Source organism: Babylonia areolata, chromosome 19, assembly GCF_041734735.1.
Source record: "Babylonia areolata isolate BAREFJ2019XMU chromosome 19, ASM4173473v1, whole genome shotgun sequence".
NCBI lineage: Eukaryota > Metazoa > Mollusca > Gastropoda > Neogastropoda > Buccinidae > Babylonia > Babylonia areolata.
The window spans coordinates 55090130-55107629 of record NC_134894.1 but is presented as its reverse complement, the minus strand read 5'-3'; the positions used below and the strand labels follow the sequence as shown (position 1 = coordinate 55107629).

Below are 17500 nucleotides of genomic sequence, written 5' to 3'. Positions count from 1 at the left end.
GAATGACAATGCTGTATTTGTCCAGTCAACAATGAAGCCCTTGGCACCAGCATGAGTGGGTGGAGGCTGCGGATGGGGGTGTGGCAATCACAAATAATCATGGGCACGTCTCAGAACACACTCACCTGGTCCTCCCTCTGCCCTGCCCCACTCTCTCTTTCTCTGTGTGTGTGTGTGTGTGTGTGTGTGTGTGTGTGTGTGTGTGTGTGTGTGTGTGTGTGTGTGTGTGTGTTCCTCTTTGTCCACCTGTCTGTCTATGTCCCTCTGTCTCCCCCGTCCTCTGTCCCTCTCTCTCAATTTGAGAAGGAAAAAAACCAACAACGTGAGTGATACTGATGTCTTGTAATGTTAAACACACACACACACACACACACACACACACACACACACACACACACACATGATATATATATATATATATATATATATATATATCAACACCCTTAGGCTCTTCATGCCTTTAAAACTTGTATTCTAAAAAAGCAGCAAATTTTCCCTGTAAAGACAGCTTTTCCGGGCTGCTGTATTAGAATACAAGTTTTAAAGACATGAAGAGCCTACTGTTGTTGATATTTTTATATTTCACCTATTTATCTGTTTGTTTATGCCACTGTGTCTTTTGGCGCAATAGCCGAGTGGTTAAAGCGTTGGACTATCCATCTGAGGGAACCGTGTTCGAATCTCGGTGACGGCGCCTGGTGGGTAAAGGGTGAAGATTTTCCCGATCTCCCAGGTCAAAATACGTGCACACCTGCTTGTGCCTGAACCCTCTTTGTGTGTATACTCACACAGAAGATCAAAAAACACACGTTAAAGATCCTGTAATCCATGTCAGCATTCGGTGGGTCATGGAAACAAGAACATACCCAGCATGCACACCCCGAAAACGTAGTGTGGCTGCCTACATGGCGGGGTAAATGAATAAAACGATCATTCAAGTAAAGTGTTACATGTAAGTCTGAGTGTGTATGTGTTCGAGCCTGAAATCTGAATGAATGACATAGGAAACGAATGAAGAGCGCCCAGTGGCAGCTGTCCGTCGGCTCTACCCAGGTAGACGGCCTGTGTTTGTAAAGCGCTTAGAGCTTTTGTCTCCGACCGAGGATAGGCGCTATATAAGTATCCATGCCATTCACACAATTCATCATCCATACATTCATTCATTTATCTATCTATTTATCTATATGCTCTCTTTCCGTGTGTGTGTGTGTGTGTGTGTGTGTGTGTGTGTGTGTGTGTTGGGGCTCATGTACGTTTATGTTTATTAATTTTGAGGGTGCTTTCATATCTGTGAAACTGCATGTTTGGTGCATATCTGTTATGCATTTGTGTGTATGTGTGAATGCTATTTTTTTAAACATTTATTTGCTTATTTATCATCATTGTTGTCTTTTTATTTATTTTATTTATTTATTTATCTATTTATTTATTTAATTTTCATTATTATTATTATTATTATTTATCTATTTATTTTTAATTATATTATTATTATTTAGTTAGTTATCTTTTTTTTCTTTTCTTTTTTCTCGAGGCCTGACAAAGTGCGTTGGGTTACACTGCTGGTCAGGCATCTGCTTGGCAGATGTGGTGTAGCGTATATGGATTTGTCCGAACGCAGTGACGCTTCCTTGAGCTACTGAAACTGAAACTGAAACTGAAACTTTCCGTTCCCAGGCTGGTGTGTGAGCAGACGGACGTGCTGCTGAACATGAGGGTGGGTCTGCATACGGGCCGCGTGCTGTGTGGGGTGTTGGGCCTCAAGAAGTGGCAGTATGACGTGTGGAGCAATGACGTCACCTTGGCCAACCACATGGAGGCTGGCGGCATACCGGGGTATGTGTGTGTGTGTGTGTGTGTGTGTGTGTGTGCGTGCGTGCGTGCGTGTGTGTGTGTGTGTGTGTGTGTGCGTGCGTGTGTGTGTGTGTGTGTGTGTGTGTATCTGTGTGTGTGAGACACGGAGAGATAGAGCGAGACGCACACACAGAGAGAGCCTCTCGTCTGGACAGTTGGTTTGAACAGTGTTTACATTTGAAAATGTCGTCATCATGCGAATGGTTTGAACAGTGTTTAAATTTGAAAATTGTCATCAGAAAAACAGATTTAACAGTGTTTACATTTGAAAATGTCATCATACGAATGGTTTGAACAGTGTTTACATTTGAAAATTGTCATCAGAAAAACAGATTTAACAGTGTTTACATTTGAAAATGTCATCATACGAATGGTTTGAACAGTGTTTACATTTGAAAATTGTCATCAGAAAAACAGATTTAACAGTGTTTACATTTGAAAATGTCATCATACGAATGGTTTGAACAGTGTTTACATTTGAAAATCGTCATCATAAAAACAGATTTAACAGTGTTTACATTTGAAAATGTCATCATACGAATGGTTTGAACAGTGATTACATTTGAAAATCGTCATCATAAAAACAGATTTAACAGTGTTTACATTTGAAAATGTCATCATACGAATGGTTTGAACAGCGTTTACATTTAAAAATCGTCATCATAAAAACAGATTTAACAGTGTTTACATTTGAAAATGTCATCATACGAATGGTTTGAACAGTGATTACATTTGAAAATGTCACCATACGAATTCGTTGAATTCGACAGTCGCAACAACAAGGAAGCCTTGTGGTACTGTACAAATTATATGTATGATAGTCAGTCGTGTCCGACGATGACCATCAGAACAGCAGAGAAGGCAGCTGCTGTCCCAACTATCTGGGCTAGAATTTGATGATAGTGGAGAGTGTCTTGCCCAACGTTACATCCCCACTCTCTTGGCCAGGAAGGGTTTAGGACATCGGGCGTTGGGATGGTTCCCAAAGGCCAGCTAGTTCACAAGGCTGCAGCACTAAGAGCCAGTGCAATCTTGCCTCCTGGTTTGAGAGTCATAGTCCTTCACAAAAGACTAAATTAGCTGTAAATGACTTCCCATTGCAGTGGAGTAACCATTGATTATACAACTCTCACTTTTTTTCTTCTTTTTTTTGGGGGGGGGGGGGAGGGGGGGGTTCTGCAAGTTGAAAATTAAACATTTTACACATGGCAGTGTCTTTTACACTGTATGTTTACTTCGTTAAAATGTTTTCTTTTTAATAATCATATTGTTGTACTGACTGTGTCATGGGCGGGATGGTTAGCCTAGTGGCAATACGCCGGACCAGGAAGTGATACCGCTGCTTTGAAGCATGTGTGTTCGTGGATGGGAGGGTAGTGGGAAAGAACTAGTCGGTCCATTGTTCGTGCTGATTGCTTCCTGTTCACCACTGACATTTGCTGTTGTTGTTTTTACATGCGTCAGCGGTACAAGTTTATCAAAGTACGTCTTCTTTGATCCCTGTGAACCTTATCCTCGTCCTGCTTCTTCTTCTTCTTCTTCTTCTTCTTGTAGGAGGAAGGTGGCAGAATGGTTTAGACGTTCAGCTGCTAATATAGAGTCCCTGATGGTGTGGGTTTGAATCCCGCGCTCGCCCTTTCTCCCAAGTTTGACTGGAAAATCAAATTGAGCGTCTAGTCATTCGGATTAAGAAGATAAACCGAGGTTCCGTGTGCAGCACGCACTTGGCGCACTGAAAAAGAACCCATGGCAACGAGAGTGTTGTCCTCTGGCAAAATTATGTAGAAAAAGTCCACTCTGATAGGTACATAAATATAATAAAAAGCACGCACTCAAGGCCTGACTAAGCGCGTTGGGTTGTGCTGCTGGTCAGGCATCTGCCTAGCAGGTGTGGTGTAGCGTATATGGATTTTTTCCGAACGCAGTGACGCCTCCTTGAGAAACTGAAACTGAAACTTCTTCTTCTGCTTCCACACGACTTCACTGATTATATATTTTTTCTTCTCATGCATCACACGTTATTCTGATCACGTTTTTCACGGATTAACAGCTTGTTATGGGTGATTGTAGTACCATTAACTGGAGCTATAATAAGTATAGCATTTGTTCACGCATCATTATGTTTTTGGCTGATGATCGTTTGTTCGTTAAACATTGATTGTCCCTTTTCTAACCATCCTTCATGCGTCATTAACCGTCCATTCGTAACAGTTTTGCTTCATGTACTCCAGCAACCACTGGGGACCAAGTGCTCCTTCATGCCTCATAAACCATTTATTATCGAGTGTTTTATTTATTCATCTTCTAGCACTATTGGTTATCTACCAATGACTGTTTTGTATCACTTTTTTTTTCGTCACTTACACCAGATCAGTCGTTGATATCTTTGTTTAACACTTACTGATGACGCCTTTTTTTTCTTCTTTTTTTTCACTGAATGGTTTTGTTTTCTTCGAGTATCATAAACCATTCATTGGTTATGTGCATTCAGTATGTAATTGTTACCAAGGATTTTGTTCACTTCAGATATTTAGTAAATTGTTCATGGCTCAACTTTCATCCCAAAAGTTCACATGGCAGCATTAATTCTAGTTATTGCGTTCAAATATCAAAACTCTCGTTCGTTGCTCAGCATTTAGTTCTTTTCTTGAAGCAGCAAAGCTCTTGTTCGTTGTTCAGTATTTTGTTCTTTTCTTCAAGCAGCTAAAACTCCTGTGCCTTGGTCAGCATTCAGTTCTTGTGTTGACGAAGTAGCAAAATCTTTGTTCAGTGGTCAGCACTTGTTTCTCGAATGCTATTTATAGTAATTGTGTAATGGTAGCAAAACTCTTTTTTCATTGGCCAGCATTCAGTTTTTGAATCGGCATAGCAAAACTGTTGTTTGCTGGTCAGCATTTAGAATTCTTATGCCACACGTTGCTAGCAAGACGCATATTCATCGGTCAATATTTTGGTTTATGGTAGCGAAAACTCATTTTCATTGGCCAGCATTTAGATTTTTTGAGTCAACGAGGAAAACCTATTGTTTGTTGGTTAGCATTTATAATTCTTGTGTCATACGTAGCAAGACGCATATTCATTGGTCAGTATTTAGGTATATGGTTGCAAAACTCTTTTTCATTGGCTTGCATTGTGTTTTTTGAATTGACGTAGAAACACTATTGCTTGTTGGTCAGCATTTATAATTCTTGTGTCACATATAGCAAGACGCATATTCTTTGGTCAGTATTAAGGTTTTAGTAGCAAAACTTTACTTCACTGGCCAGCATTTAGTATTTTTGAGTTGACACAGCAAAACTATTGTTTGTTTGACAGCATGTATATAACTTGTGTCATACGTAGCAAACAAGACGCACGTTCAATGGTCAGAATTTAGGTCTGTTGTTTACTTATCAATACTGTTCCTGTTACATTTGGCCCAACAGCAAAGTGAAAGCTTTATGAACAATGGTTTATCCACTGTAATGGGAAGTCATAAATAGTTTACGCCTTTGTTAAGGATTATGACTCTCAAACAAGGAGGCAAAATTGCACTGGCTCTTAGTGCTGCAGCCTTAGGAGCTAGTTGGTCTTTAGGAACCATCCCAACTCCGACTGTCCTAAAACCCTCTTGGCCGAGAGAGAGGGAATGTAACTTGGGGCAAGACATTCACCACTATAATCAAATTCTAGCCTAGATAGTTGGGACAGCAGTTGCCTCCTCTGCTGTTCTGATGGTCATAGTCGGATACGACTGACTATCATACAGACTGTTTCCTGTTCCAACAGGCGAGTACACCTGACCAGGGCAACACTGGACCACCTGCACGATGACTATGAGACAGAACCCGGGCATGGGGGAGATCGGAGTATGTACCTGAAACATCACAACGTGGATACCTACTTCATCAAAGCCAAGCATCCCAGAAAGGTGAGTCTTCATCATCATCGTCACCATCATCATCATCATCATCATTATCATAATCACCGTCATTATCATTATCATCATCCACTTCTTCATTATTGTTATCATTAAAATCGCGTCGTTGGTATGTGTGTTTTGTTATACGTGATTTAAGAAATTCCTAACTGATTTTTGTATCGAAACAAACACACACACACACACACACACACACACACACACACACACACACACACACACACACTAACACACACTAACACACACTAACACAGAGAGAGAGAGAGAGAAGAACATGATGTAGATATGGTGGTTGTTGTTGTTTTTAATAAAAGTAAAACTTTCGTGACATTTTGTCTTGATTTGGAAATCCGTGTTTTATAATTAAGCTTGCGTGGTGTTGATGATTTGATCTTTTGAAGTCTCTCTTTTTCTGCATTAGAACCTTCTTTTTTTTTCTTCTTTTTTCTTTTTTTTTTTTCTTTTTTTTTGCGTTACCCAATTTCCTGTTTATTTCATTTTTTATTACATTGTCACAGACGTGGGTCCTTTATTTTCATTCATGCTTGCTGTTTTATTCGTTCAGTAATTCATAAACTTGTACGGTTTGATTTAGCCTTCTCGTTCAGTTGTTATGCCATTGTCTTTGGCTTTTAGATTTGTAGATTTGGTCTGATGATACTTATATGCTATTTGGTGTGTATGTGTATGCATTCATGACAGTTTGAGTGGTGCGCATGTAGTTTTGATTACTACTGTTCAGAGTTTAAGATAGTGTGCAAATCATCATGAATTGTTTGCTTTTTGATTTCAGTCATTCTTTGTTTTGAATGTGTGCATGATGATCATTAGAGCTTGTCACGTTTAAGTGATAGTGATAGTATTTTTTTAGCAGTAGCTTTTATTATTTCAAAGAGTACCCCATCAATATGAAGTGGACAGTAGTATATGTATTATATATCCAGCTCTCTGTTTCTCTCACCCACTCACTTTCTCTCCTCTCTCTCTCTCTCTCTCTCTCTCTCTCTCTCTCTCTCTCTCTCTCTCTCTCTCTGCATGTCTTTCTGTTTGATATTTTGGTCTTTCCTTGGTTTTTTTTTGTTTTTTTGTTTTTTGGTATAAAGGGGTGGGTTGGTGGCGAATGTGTGTGGAGGGGAGTGTGGGGCGGGGGGGGGGAGGAAAGTCATTTTCTTAACACAGGTCGTAGTAGCTCATGTCTGTCTATAGTCTGTTGCATGCATGACCGCTAGGTTCAATGACCACGCCTCCTCTTTCGTGTTCTGTAGCCAGCAGAGATGGATCTCTCAGACAGACCCAGAAGACACTGGAAAGTAGGTCGTCTGTTTATGAGTGGCTTGTCATGTGGTGAACTGTGTTGTTGCAGCACCAAGTCTGTTTTTTTTTTTTCTATCTCCCAAGAAAGCGGTGTTGTGAATTGAAGCACACATGACTTCTCTTGTCTGTGATGGTGTCTCTCTGATTTCGGATCTTCCCCTTGTTTCTTCCCTTATCCCTCGATTCACACCCTTGACCTCCCCCCCCCCTCTCTCTCTCTCTCTCTCTCTCTCTCTCTCTCTGTTTCTCTGTCTCTCTGTTTCTCTGTCTCTCTCTCTGTCTGTCTTCTCTCTCTCTCTCTCTCTCTCTCTCTCCTCTCTCTCTCTCCTCCCTTCTCTGTCTCTCTCCTCTCTTCCTCTGTTTCTCTCTTTGTCCTCAATCTCCACTCTTTCCTGTCCCCCACCTCTCTCTCTCCCTCCCTCCCTCCCTTCCTCATATCTTTCAACGTACGTCAGTCTTTGTGCACAATTCTACAAGCTGCGGTACGGAGTTTTTAATTCATGGTTTACTGTATTACTATACTCCTGATATTTCCTGGCACTGTCGTTCTCCGTTCCTTCAGCACATCCTTGAAACCCCCATCTCCGTGTGCTTCTCGTGTTCTGCTCCTGAATGATGATGAATACGCTTTATTCTGACTTCTGCTCGCTTTATCATTACAATGGGATGTGTGTGATGCATTTATGGTTGCAGGTGGACATCGTATCATGTATGTCTGGTTTCTGTTTTTCAAGTGTATAGCCTTTCCGCACTTGGTGTATTTCTGGTTGAAATGTGGCTTAACCCTTTCACCGCCAGCCAGTTTAGAGAGTACAAAATTCCCTTGTGCTATAAACACAGAAAAGACAGTGTCTAAGAATAGCTGGGGATTCTCCCTGTGATGTATAGAAAATATGGCCTATCCTACCACCGAACATTAAGAGCAGTAGGTTCATGGATAACAGACCAATGATATGGTCACCTTTCAGTGACACGGATCCTCTACCACGCCTGTGCATAAATGCGAGCTTGGTGGTGAAAGGGTTAAGTATTTCCATGCAACTTGCGGTATATTTCATGCTTTCGTAATTACCATTCTTAAATGATGACGTATTAGATGTTTTCCTCATCACTAGTCATTAAAACGATGATGTGCTCAATATCTTCTTATGTTCTGACTATCGAAACGGTGGTGCATTTTGATGTTTGTACAATGTCCTCAAAATCATGATGCATTTGAAGCTTTGCAATCCACTGGTCGTCAAAATGATGACGGGTTTTTGGTTGTTTTCCTTGTCGTCAGATATATGGTGGTGTGCTTGATGACTGTAAAACTGCTGATGACCAGTATGGATAAATAATATGTTTCAATGTCCATTACTCGCCATAAAAGATCGTTGTGTATTTGGTGTGTTTGTAAATCTGTATTTCTTTTCTCTGTCTGAACGCTTTTGAAAGATCATGGCTCCGTGTTGACACTGCACTGTCCACTCCCCCGTTCCTTATTCAACCCAACTTTGTTCTTTCTCGTGGAACTAGCGGTGTACAATGCAAAGAATTATTTAAATATCCTAGCATACGTACTAGTAAATGTAGATATCTAATTCTTAAAGTTATAGTTTTCACATTTGAAAAATAGATGACTAACAAGTTCGAGAGGATAGAAAGGAAGAGACATAGTGAAGTGGTGGAAAACAGATTAGATAGAGCGTGCGATACGTCTAATATTTGAAATGAATGGAAGCAAATTTTGAAGACTAAATCACAAAATGCAAAGCGTAAAATGGAAATTGTTAATTTAACAAACATACGTCACTGATAATGAATGCAAAATGTCAAAGCCATCAACGTGTCTGTTGTTTGCAGATGACACACTTTCTCTTAAGCAAGGTTTCGTTGATTTACAGTCAAAAATGATATGCTTAACCGCAACATCGATAGGTCTGAGTGATAAAGTTCAAAGTAACAGTTATCACGTATTGTAAACTTCAGTCTTGGTGAACTTAAAAAACATCGATTCATTATGGTACCAGTCACATGAGAACTGTGTTTCTGCGGATATTTCCCCTTTTTTCCAAAAACTTATACTTTTCTTTTTCTCTTTGTTTGTTTTACTTGGTTTTGTTTTTTTTAATATAAGGGGTCACCAATATCAAAATCACGGCGAAAGTAGAATATTTACCTCCTTGCTTTGAAAATCAGCCTTCTTTACTTTTAAACTGAATCTGAAAATCACCTGGTTAGGAAACAAGTTCCCTTTAAATTTTCGTCAGATGTTTCAATACATGTCCATTTTTATGGTGTTTTTTCTTCTTCTTTTCTTCTTTTCTTCTTTAGATATATATATATATATATATATATATATATATATATATATATATATATATATATATACACACACACATATATATATGTTTGTGTCCTTCGGGCTTTTTATGTTGTTCCTGCATTTCTCTGGCAAATTTGGAAGAGAGAGAGAGAGAGTGTGTGTGTGTGTGTGTGTGTGTGTGTGTGTGTGTGTGTGTGTGTGTGTGTGTGTGTGCGAGTGTGTGTGTGTGTGTGTGTGTGTGTGTGTGTGTGTGTGTGTGTGTGTGTGTGTGTGTGTGTGTGTGTGTGTGATAGCAGCACACTTCCCAGTTTGTCTTCTGCAATAATTAAAGAAAAGAAAAAAAAAAGACAATGACCATACGAATGTGTTCCAATTATTTATACGATTTTGTTTCTTTTGGTATACTTTTGCCAGACAGTTGTTTTACCAACAGTTTGATAAATAGAAATAAAGCAGTGCTACGTTTGATGAGAAATCCAGTTCTTTACGTATTATTTGTACTCATTATACCCCAAAAAAACCTCTGAATTCTAATGCTACATACGTTTGGTCTGCCTGGATTACAAAAAAGCGAAACAAAATAAGGAGAACAGATAAAGAAAGTAAAATAAGATAAAAAGTAGATAAACATAAGAACATAAAAAAGAGGCTGTTCCAATTTTGATTATAGCATTCAGTTTCACCATCTGATTTATTGTTCGTTTTACTGAAATGATTTATTCAGTTGCAAAAAAACAAAAAAAACAAAAAACAAAAACAAAAATAGCCAATTGATCATTCAGTGTTCTCTGTCTGTTATAATTATCAGCCAAGAATCACATATCAGATTAAGTTTGTCAGATTTATGAAAAGTGCAAAATGATGTTGCAGACTTATGTAGCTTCAGGTTGGTGGGTGGCTCATTTTTTCCCCTGTTGTTCCTGCGTCCTGCAGTTGTTGTGTTGTTGTTGTTTTTGTTTTGTGTTTGTGTGTTTTTCTTGTTGGTTTTTTTGTGCATCATGATGGAGTTTTTTGTGAGATTCTCTTTTTTTTCTTTTTTCTTTTTTTTCTTTCTTTTTTTGGTCAAGTTCCAATATGAATCATGCAGATTCATTCTGATTTTTTTTTTAAATGCAAAATGTGAAATTTGAACTAAAATACCCAAACGTAATTAAGTGTGCTCCGAAGTGGGGATGATTATGTAGATTTATGTTTTGTTTTGTTGTTCCATATAATTATGTCCCTGTCCATATCCACCCATAATAATGTACTTACCCTATCGCTGTCTTTGTATCTCTATCTCTGTCTGCATGTCTGTCTGTCTCTGTCTCTCCCCCCCCCCCCCCCCCCCCTCCTACCCTCTCTCCCTCTCCCTCTCTCTCTCTCTTTCTCGATCACACACACACACACACACACACACACACACACACACACACACACACTGCACGCGCGCGCGCACAAACCTAAACGCACACCCACATACGCTCGCGCACTCGCATAGGCGAACTGCAAGTGGCGGCGATTGTAACGACACCCAAGACGTGGCGATTGGCTTCATCTGCGGAACGCCGCGATTTGCCGACAAAAGAACTAACTCTCCCCTGTGTGTGTCACTAAAAGAAAGGGTGGAGAGGGCTGGGGGGGGGGGGAGAGAGATATTGGCAGAAAATCAGAAACGCTTCCAGCGTCATCCCCCACCCCACCCCCCACACCACCACCCACACACACACCCCTCCCCCTCCACCTGCCGGTAGAGATGAGAAGGTCAGGAACACAGGAGGAGGTGGAGAGAAAGAGCTGGCAGCCACAGTAGCAAGCACCCTCCTGTCTATCTATCTCTCCAAGAGATCTTGCAGACTGCTTGAGAGACAGACAGTCGATCTCAGGAAAGAACCTAAAAAAACAAAAAAAAAAACTGTTCAGTCAGTCAGCACAACAACCTAGATTGCCTTCCCCAGAGAAAAGAAAGAAAAAAATGATTGATGGGGACTGACTGACTGACTGAAGAACAAAATTGAAAGGTGAAAGAAACATGCTGAGTGGGAGAGTGTGGGGAGAGGAGGAGGGTGAGGGTGAGGGTGAAGGTGACGGGGGACTGGGGGTTGGGAGTTGATTGAACGGTTACGGAGGAACAAAGGAAGTGCGCGCGCTGCAAAGCGAGAAGCTCCATGCTGACTTGACTCGGGGAGAGGAATTTGATGGAACGATCATCCTGGCAGAGAAGTGAGCAGTAGGAAGGGCACGGGACAAAGAGAGAGAGGGAGAGAGGGGGGGCGGGGGAGAGAAAGAGACATACAGGGAGAGAGAAGAGAGAGAGAGGGGGGGTGAGAGAGAGAAAGAGACATAGAGGGAGAGAGAGAAGAGAAGAGAGAGAGAGAGAGAGAACCAAAATGGGAATCATCGACCAATAACCATAGCTTATTTGAAGACAAGAGCAGTGTTAGGGGCATGATATTATTCCTGCCTCCCACCTACCATGTCCAGTCATTGTGTAGCATTTTCCTCTCGGCTCCCAATCCAATTTCGGTCCCCCTTACACCCTCTCCCCACCCCTACCACCCCCACCCATCACCCCTCACAGACACACACACACACACACACACACACACACACACACACACACACACACACACACACACACACACACACACACATTACCTACGACCTTTTGTCGATTCCTAGCAAATCCTCCCAAACTTCATCATACAACGAATCTCATTATCAATTGTGTAGATTTCGATAAAAAAATAAATAAAAAAAAAACTTTGATAGCTTCCAGAGGGAAAGCCTATGCAAATACTCCGAGCCTATGGGTTCCCACGACAGATTTTGATTATCATCAAGTGCTTTTACACGAAATTAACATGCAAAGCAGGAAACAGCGAACACAAGTTTTGAGGTGAATACACAGGCGAGTCGAGGAGGCGTAATTTCAGCACTATTCTTCAGCATGGCCATGGACTGGGTGATGACAGCTGAAGATCAACCAAGAAGAATCGGATGGAGTGTCCTCTCAACACTGGAAGATCTGGACTTTTGCAGATAACCTGGCCCTTGTCTCTCACACTCATCGTCAAGAGAAGACAACCCGTCTCAGCATCTTTGCTCCGGAAACAGCCGTGAAGATCAATCAGAAGAAAACAAGAGTTGATGATGACACGGAACATTCCAAACCCTTCACTAATCCAAGTAAACGGAACAGGTGACGAATTTGTGTACCTGGGCAGTACTATCAGATAATATTATAGTTGGGGGTGACGGGCGCAATAGCCGAGAGGTTAAAGCGTTGGACTGTCAATCTGAGGGTCCCGGGTTCGAATCACGGTGACGGCGCCTGGTGGGTAAAGGGTGGAGATTTTTACGATCTCCCAGGTCAACATATGTGCAGACCTGCTAGTGCCTGAACCCCCTTCGTGTGTATATGCAAGCAGAAGATCATCAAATACGCACGTTAAAGATCCTGTAATCCATGTCAGCTTTCGGTGGGTTATGGGAACAAGAACATACCCAGCATGCACACCCCCGAAAACGGAGTATGGCTGTCTACATGGCGGGGTAAAAACGGTCATGCACGTAAAAGCCCACTCGTGTGCATACGAGTGAACGCAGAAGAAGAAGAAGAAGTTGGGGGTGTGGGGAGGAGAGGCCCAAGCAATGACATCAAGAGCCGTCCCAGCAAGGCCAGGGTCACCTTCAGAATGCTGAGCAACGTGTGGAGAACCACCCCAGTACAGCACCAACGCCAATGATGAGAATGTACCGGAGTTGTGTACATCCCACTACTTTCCACACTGCTCCTTGGCTCAGATTGCTGCAGGATGACCCAGAGTGATCTAACAGTTTCAGTTTCAGTAGCTCAAGGAGGTGTCACTGCGTTCGGACAAATCCATATACGCTACACCACATCTGCCAAGCAGATGCCTGACCAGCAGCGTAACCCAACGCGCTTAGTCAGGCCTTGAGAAAAAAAAAGGTGAATAAATAATAGTTAAGTTTACGTAAATAAATAGATAAATAAATAAATAATAGTTATGATCTAAAAAAGGGAGTAGTAATGATAATAATAATAAAATAATAATAATAATAACAAATAAATAAATAAGACAACAATGATGATAAATAAGCAAATAAATGTAAAACATGAAGACACACATTCAGACATACACCCACACATGCATAACAGATATGCACCAAACATGCAGTTTCACAGATATGAAAGCACAGTCAAATACATATCTAACAAGGTTTTTCAACCTTCCACACGAGAAACCGCGAGAATCCCGCGGCTCTTCTGGCCTAGTACCATCTCTAATCAACAACTACTCTCTCTCCTGAAGTTTGATGAAGCCTTATGTACACGAAAGTGTGTCTTCACAAGTGACTGAGAACGTTGATGTTTTTGACTTTTTGCATTCATTATCAGTTGTTTCACTTTTTCAGTTTAACGACTTCTCTTTTACGAAGTCCTTCTAAGTAATTTCCTGTAATGGTATTTAGATTTGTTTTCAGATTTCACCCTCATTTCACCCTCATTTGCCCAGTTTCCCCCAACTCTCCATTCATTCACATCTCCCACCCCTTCTAACCGATAATACTCAAATATATTCATAAATACTTTAACAAAATGTCATCAGTCACCGAAATGTGTGACGGGGACATTAAACAAAATTCCTCCTCCTCACTCTCCCAGTGCAGTTAAGAGAACATGAAAGCCACCATGATGATGAGCAGGCGGTGGAAATACACTGGGCACCTGGTGCGAAGAGAGCAAAGTCACTTCACCCGGACAGCCCTCCAGTGAAGTTTTGACGAAGTAGACAAAAGGCAAAAGAACACCTGGCGCAGAACAGTCGAATGAGAACTCAAAACAACGCAACACACTTGTGGTACCGTTCAGAGAGACTGGCCCAAAAGATCATTCACTTTTCAATGCAGTTACGTTTGTGATGCATAGCTTTTCTTTGCGAAAATAACTTACCACTTTCACCCACAAAATTGCAATGTAGACATTTGACACAACGCATATCCCGTAATAGCGATACTAACCAATATTCCAGCCCCTTCCCCCCCTCCCTCACCCTGTTAATTTCTCATCTGTCCGTGACCCGCTGCCGAGGGCTCCATTATTTTCTATGCACCACCTTCTTTACAGCAGATTAATTTACTATTAATGCCGGTTCATATAGTGACCATTAGTTCTCACTCAATCCCTTTACAACTCAAAGACCGTCAATTTCCCGGTTAATCTGCGGCCAGGTTCACCGTCCTCCACTATTATCCGCTGTTAATGTATTGTGGGGGGGACACAGAGAGAGAGGGGTCTGAATGGTTTTCCTATTGGTTCGGGAGCACAAGGGTACAGTGAGGGTGAGATATTATTAATAAGGATGGCAGTGTGGGGAGGGGAGATGGAGGGGGTGAAGGGGGGGGGGAGGAGACGACGCCAGTGACAGGACTGTGTCTGGACCAAACACGATTTGTGGCGATGCCTTCTTGTTGGCTGGTGGCACGAAGGGGGTGAATAGGGGTGGTGGGGGATGGCAGAAAAGAGGAAGGGAGGTTAGGTGGTGTGTGTGTGGGGGGGGGGGAGTGGTCCAGAGAAGGAGTCAGGGGAGGGGAGGGGGGGAGAAGGGAATTAGTTTCTGTCTCTTTGTGATGGACACTGCTGCCTGTTAGCTGTCACCTCGGACAGTGGTTGTCTTGTATGTGAATGGGGGTGTGGGTGGGGGAGGGGGACGAGAGAAGGGCAAGAGTGGTGGAAGTGGTTGTGCGCGAAGGCTACGGAAGGGTGTTTAGTGAACGAGGTTTTGTTGTTGTTGTTGTTCGTCGACGTTGTTCTTCTTTGCTTTTTTTTTTTCCTTAACTCACTCAGTACGGCCAGTCCTCTGTTCTCCTCTACACAGACCCCTCGGATGTCCAGTGGGTGTCTGAATGACCCAACCTTTAGCTTCCGTCGTCAGAATTGTGGTAATCTTTGTCAACATTCACCTCTTCAGTATAAGAGCCTTCTGCTTGCAATATTTTGATGGTGGCAATTGGGGTGAAACGTTGTTAACGTCGTCTCTTTCGCCGTTCGTATGGAGAGAGTTAATTTATTTTCTTGAACAATGGTTGATAAAAATGATGGTTGAATTGAAGGTAGCGACATTGTCAAAATAGATAAACGATTTGTTAGATTTGTATTTAAACAAGCACGTCAATGAATTATTATATATATATATATATATATATATATATATATCTAAATAAGTGAGCATCGTGTCACCGTGCTACGCTTGGTTTGAATATTGCATTTGTTTTATGTATTGTTGTTTTTTCTGTTGGTTTCGATCATTGGAGGTCTTTCAATGTTTCTTTGACTCTGAATACACAGATACACAATTTTCCAGTCACTGATGAAAGTTTGTTAGCGAGGGTGTGTGTATGTGGGGATTGGGGGGGGGGGGGACTGGAATTTCTTTTTCCAATTTTCATTTCAGCACCAGCAGATTACACAGCTCACAACTCAAGGTTTTGTGGACTTTTTTGTTTTGCGCCCGACCGTTGTCACATGATGTAGATACGAATGTGTGTAAAATGTTCCCCTTTTAGGGGTCGCTAAATGGGAATCAAACCCTTAATGATTTTTTTTTAAGTTAATGTATGTGCAGACAATCATACTTTGTTCACCCAACTTTTTCCGCGTCCAAAATCAGAAACATTCACAGTTGCTGAGTGATTGGGGAAAACGTGGGGCTAGAGTTTACAGTGACAGGCTTTTCACACTCAGAGCTAAACTGGACAATGGGGAGAAGTGATTTCCGACTCGCAGACGCTTTTAGCTTTTCGCACTGCTGAAAGGACACGTTGTGCGGTCTTGCCAGACTGAATTAGTGCCGCGCATTGTGAACACGACGGTCTGTGGAGTGGCCGACACTTAAGACTAGCAGGAGGAAAGATTACCGTCCTCGCCCTCCCTCCTTTCCTTTTCATTCACCCCTATCCACTCGCCCCTCTCCCTATCTTTGCCTCTCCCCCCTCTCTCTCTCTCTCTCTCTCTCTCTCCCAGTCATCGATTTGTTTTCCTTGCGTCAGCGAAATGGGAGTGTATGGATTTTCCTCCCCTAGCACAGCAAGGGAAAGACAGGAAAGAGGAGGGAAGAGAGCAGAAAGAAGGAAAAAGAAACCCCTGTCCAGCAAAGGGACATAATCCTCTGGCCCAGTTCCTTTCTCGTCTTTCGCTGCCCTATTGTCCCGCACCAGGGATTGGAAGAGGTTCTGCTAAAAGAAAGAAAAGAGTTCGCCATGGCCTTTCCCCCGCGACATGTTTCCTCAGGGAACTCACCATCGTTGCTTCTCTTCTCCTCTTCAGACATCTAGGATTCCTGTCTGTATCACGGTCCTGCCATGCTGAGCATCTATTTTCAGCCAGGGGAGGGGGAAGGGGGGAAACAAACACAAAATAACAACCAGAGAAAGTGGTCCCGTGGCGTAACTTCTATATACATTCGTTTTGAGTTTCAAGAGCTGTGTCTCTCGAGTCACGGAGCAATTTGCTGACTTTTTAACCTTGTATAGCATTGAAACAGCACTGTATCGCTGAACGTTAAAAGCAATATACAGGCTAATAATTTTGCTCCAGAAAAAAAGTAGACAAAGGCGCACAACTTTGACAGGTTGCCAAGTTACCCATTAATGTTCGAACGTTAATTGAAAAGACACATATTATCCATAGTTATGCATTTCGGATATGGAGAAACTATTTTTTTTTATTATAATAGAGGACATCTTCACGAGTCGGCTTTTGCAGCAACAACAAAGCATGTGCGCGCACACACAAATACACACACACACACACACACACACAAAGCGCGTGCGCGCACGCACACACACACACACACACACACACACACACACACACACACACACACACACACACACACACACACACACACACACACACACACACACACTATTTCACACCGCAAAATCTTGATATAATATGTCAGAATAATCAGCCTGCTGAGTGAGACCTCTGTATGAATAACATTGATTGAATTTAACCCCAAACCAAACGCAGATCGTTTGAAATCAGAGCATTGATACTGACGACAAAGACAATACACTATTCATCGCTAAATCGAGTGGCT

General features: G+C 41.9%; 1 protein-coding gene across 1 annotated transcript in view; it reads left to right on the top strand.

Annotated features, from left to right (window-relative positions):
- The window catches only part of LOC143293861 (adenylate cyclase type 1-like), a 378538-nt gene that overhangs the window by 290381 nt on the left and 70657 nt on the right, over positions 1-17500 (top strand). Inside the window, 2 exon segments of the mRNA XM_076605169.1 lie at positions 1675-1833; positions 5620-5761. Coding sequence (XP_076461284.1) covers positions 1675-1833; positions 5620-5761 — 301 coding nt within the window.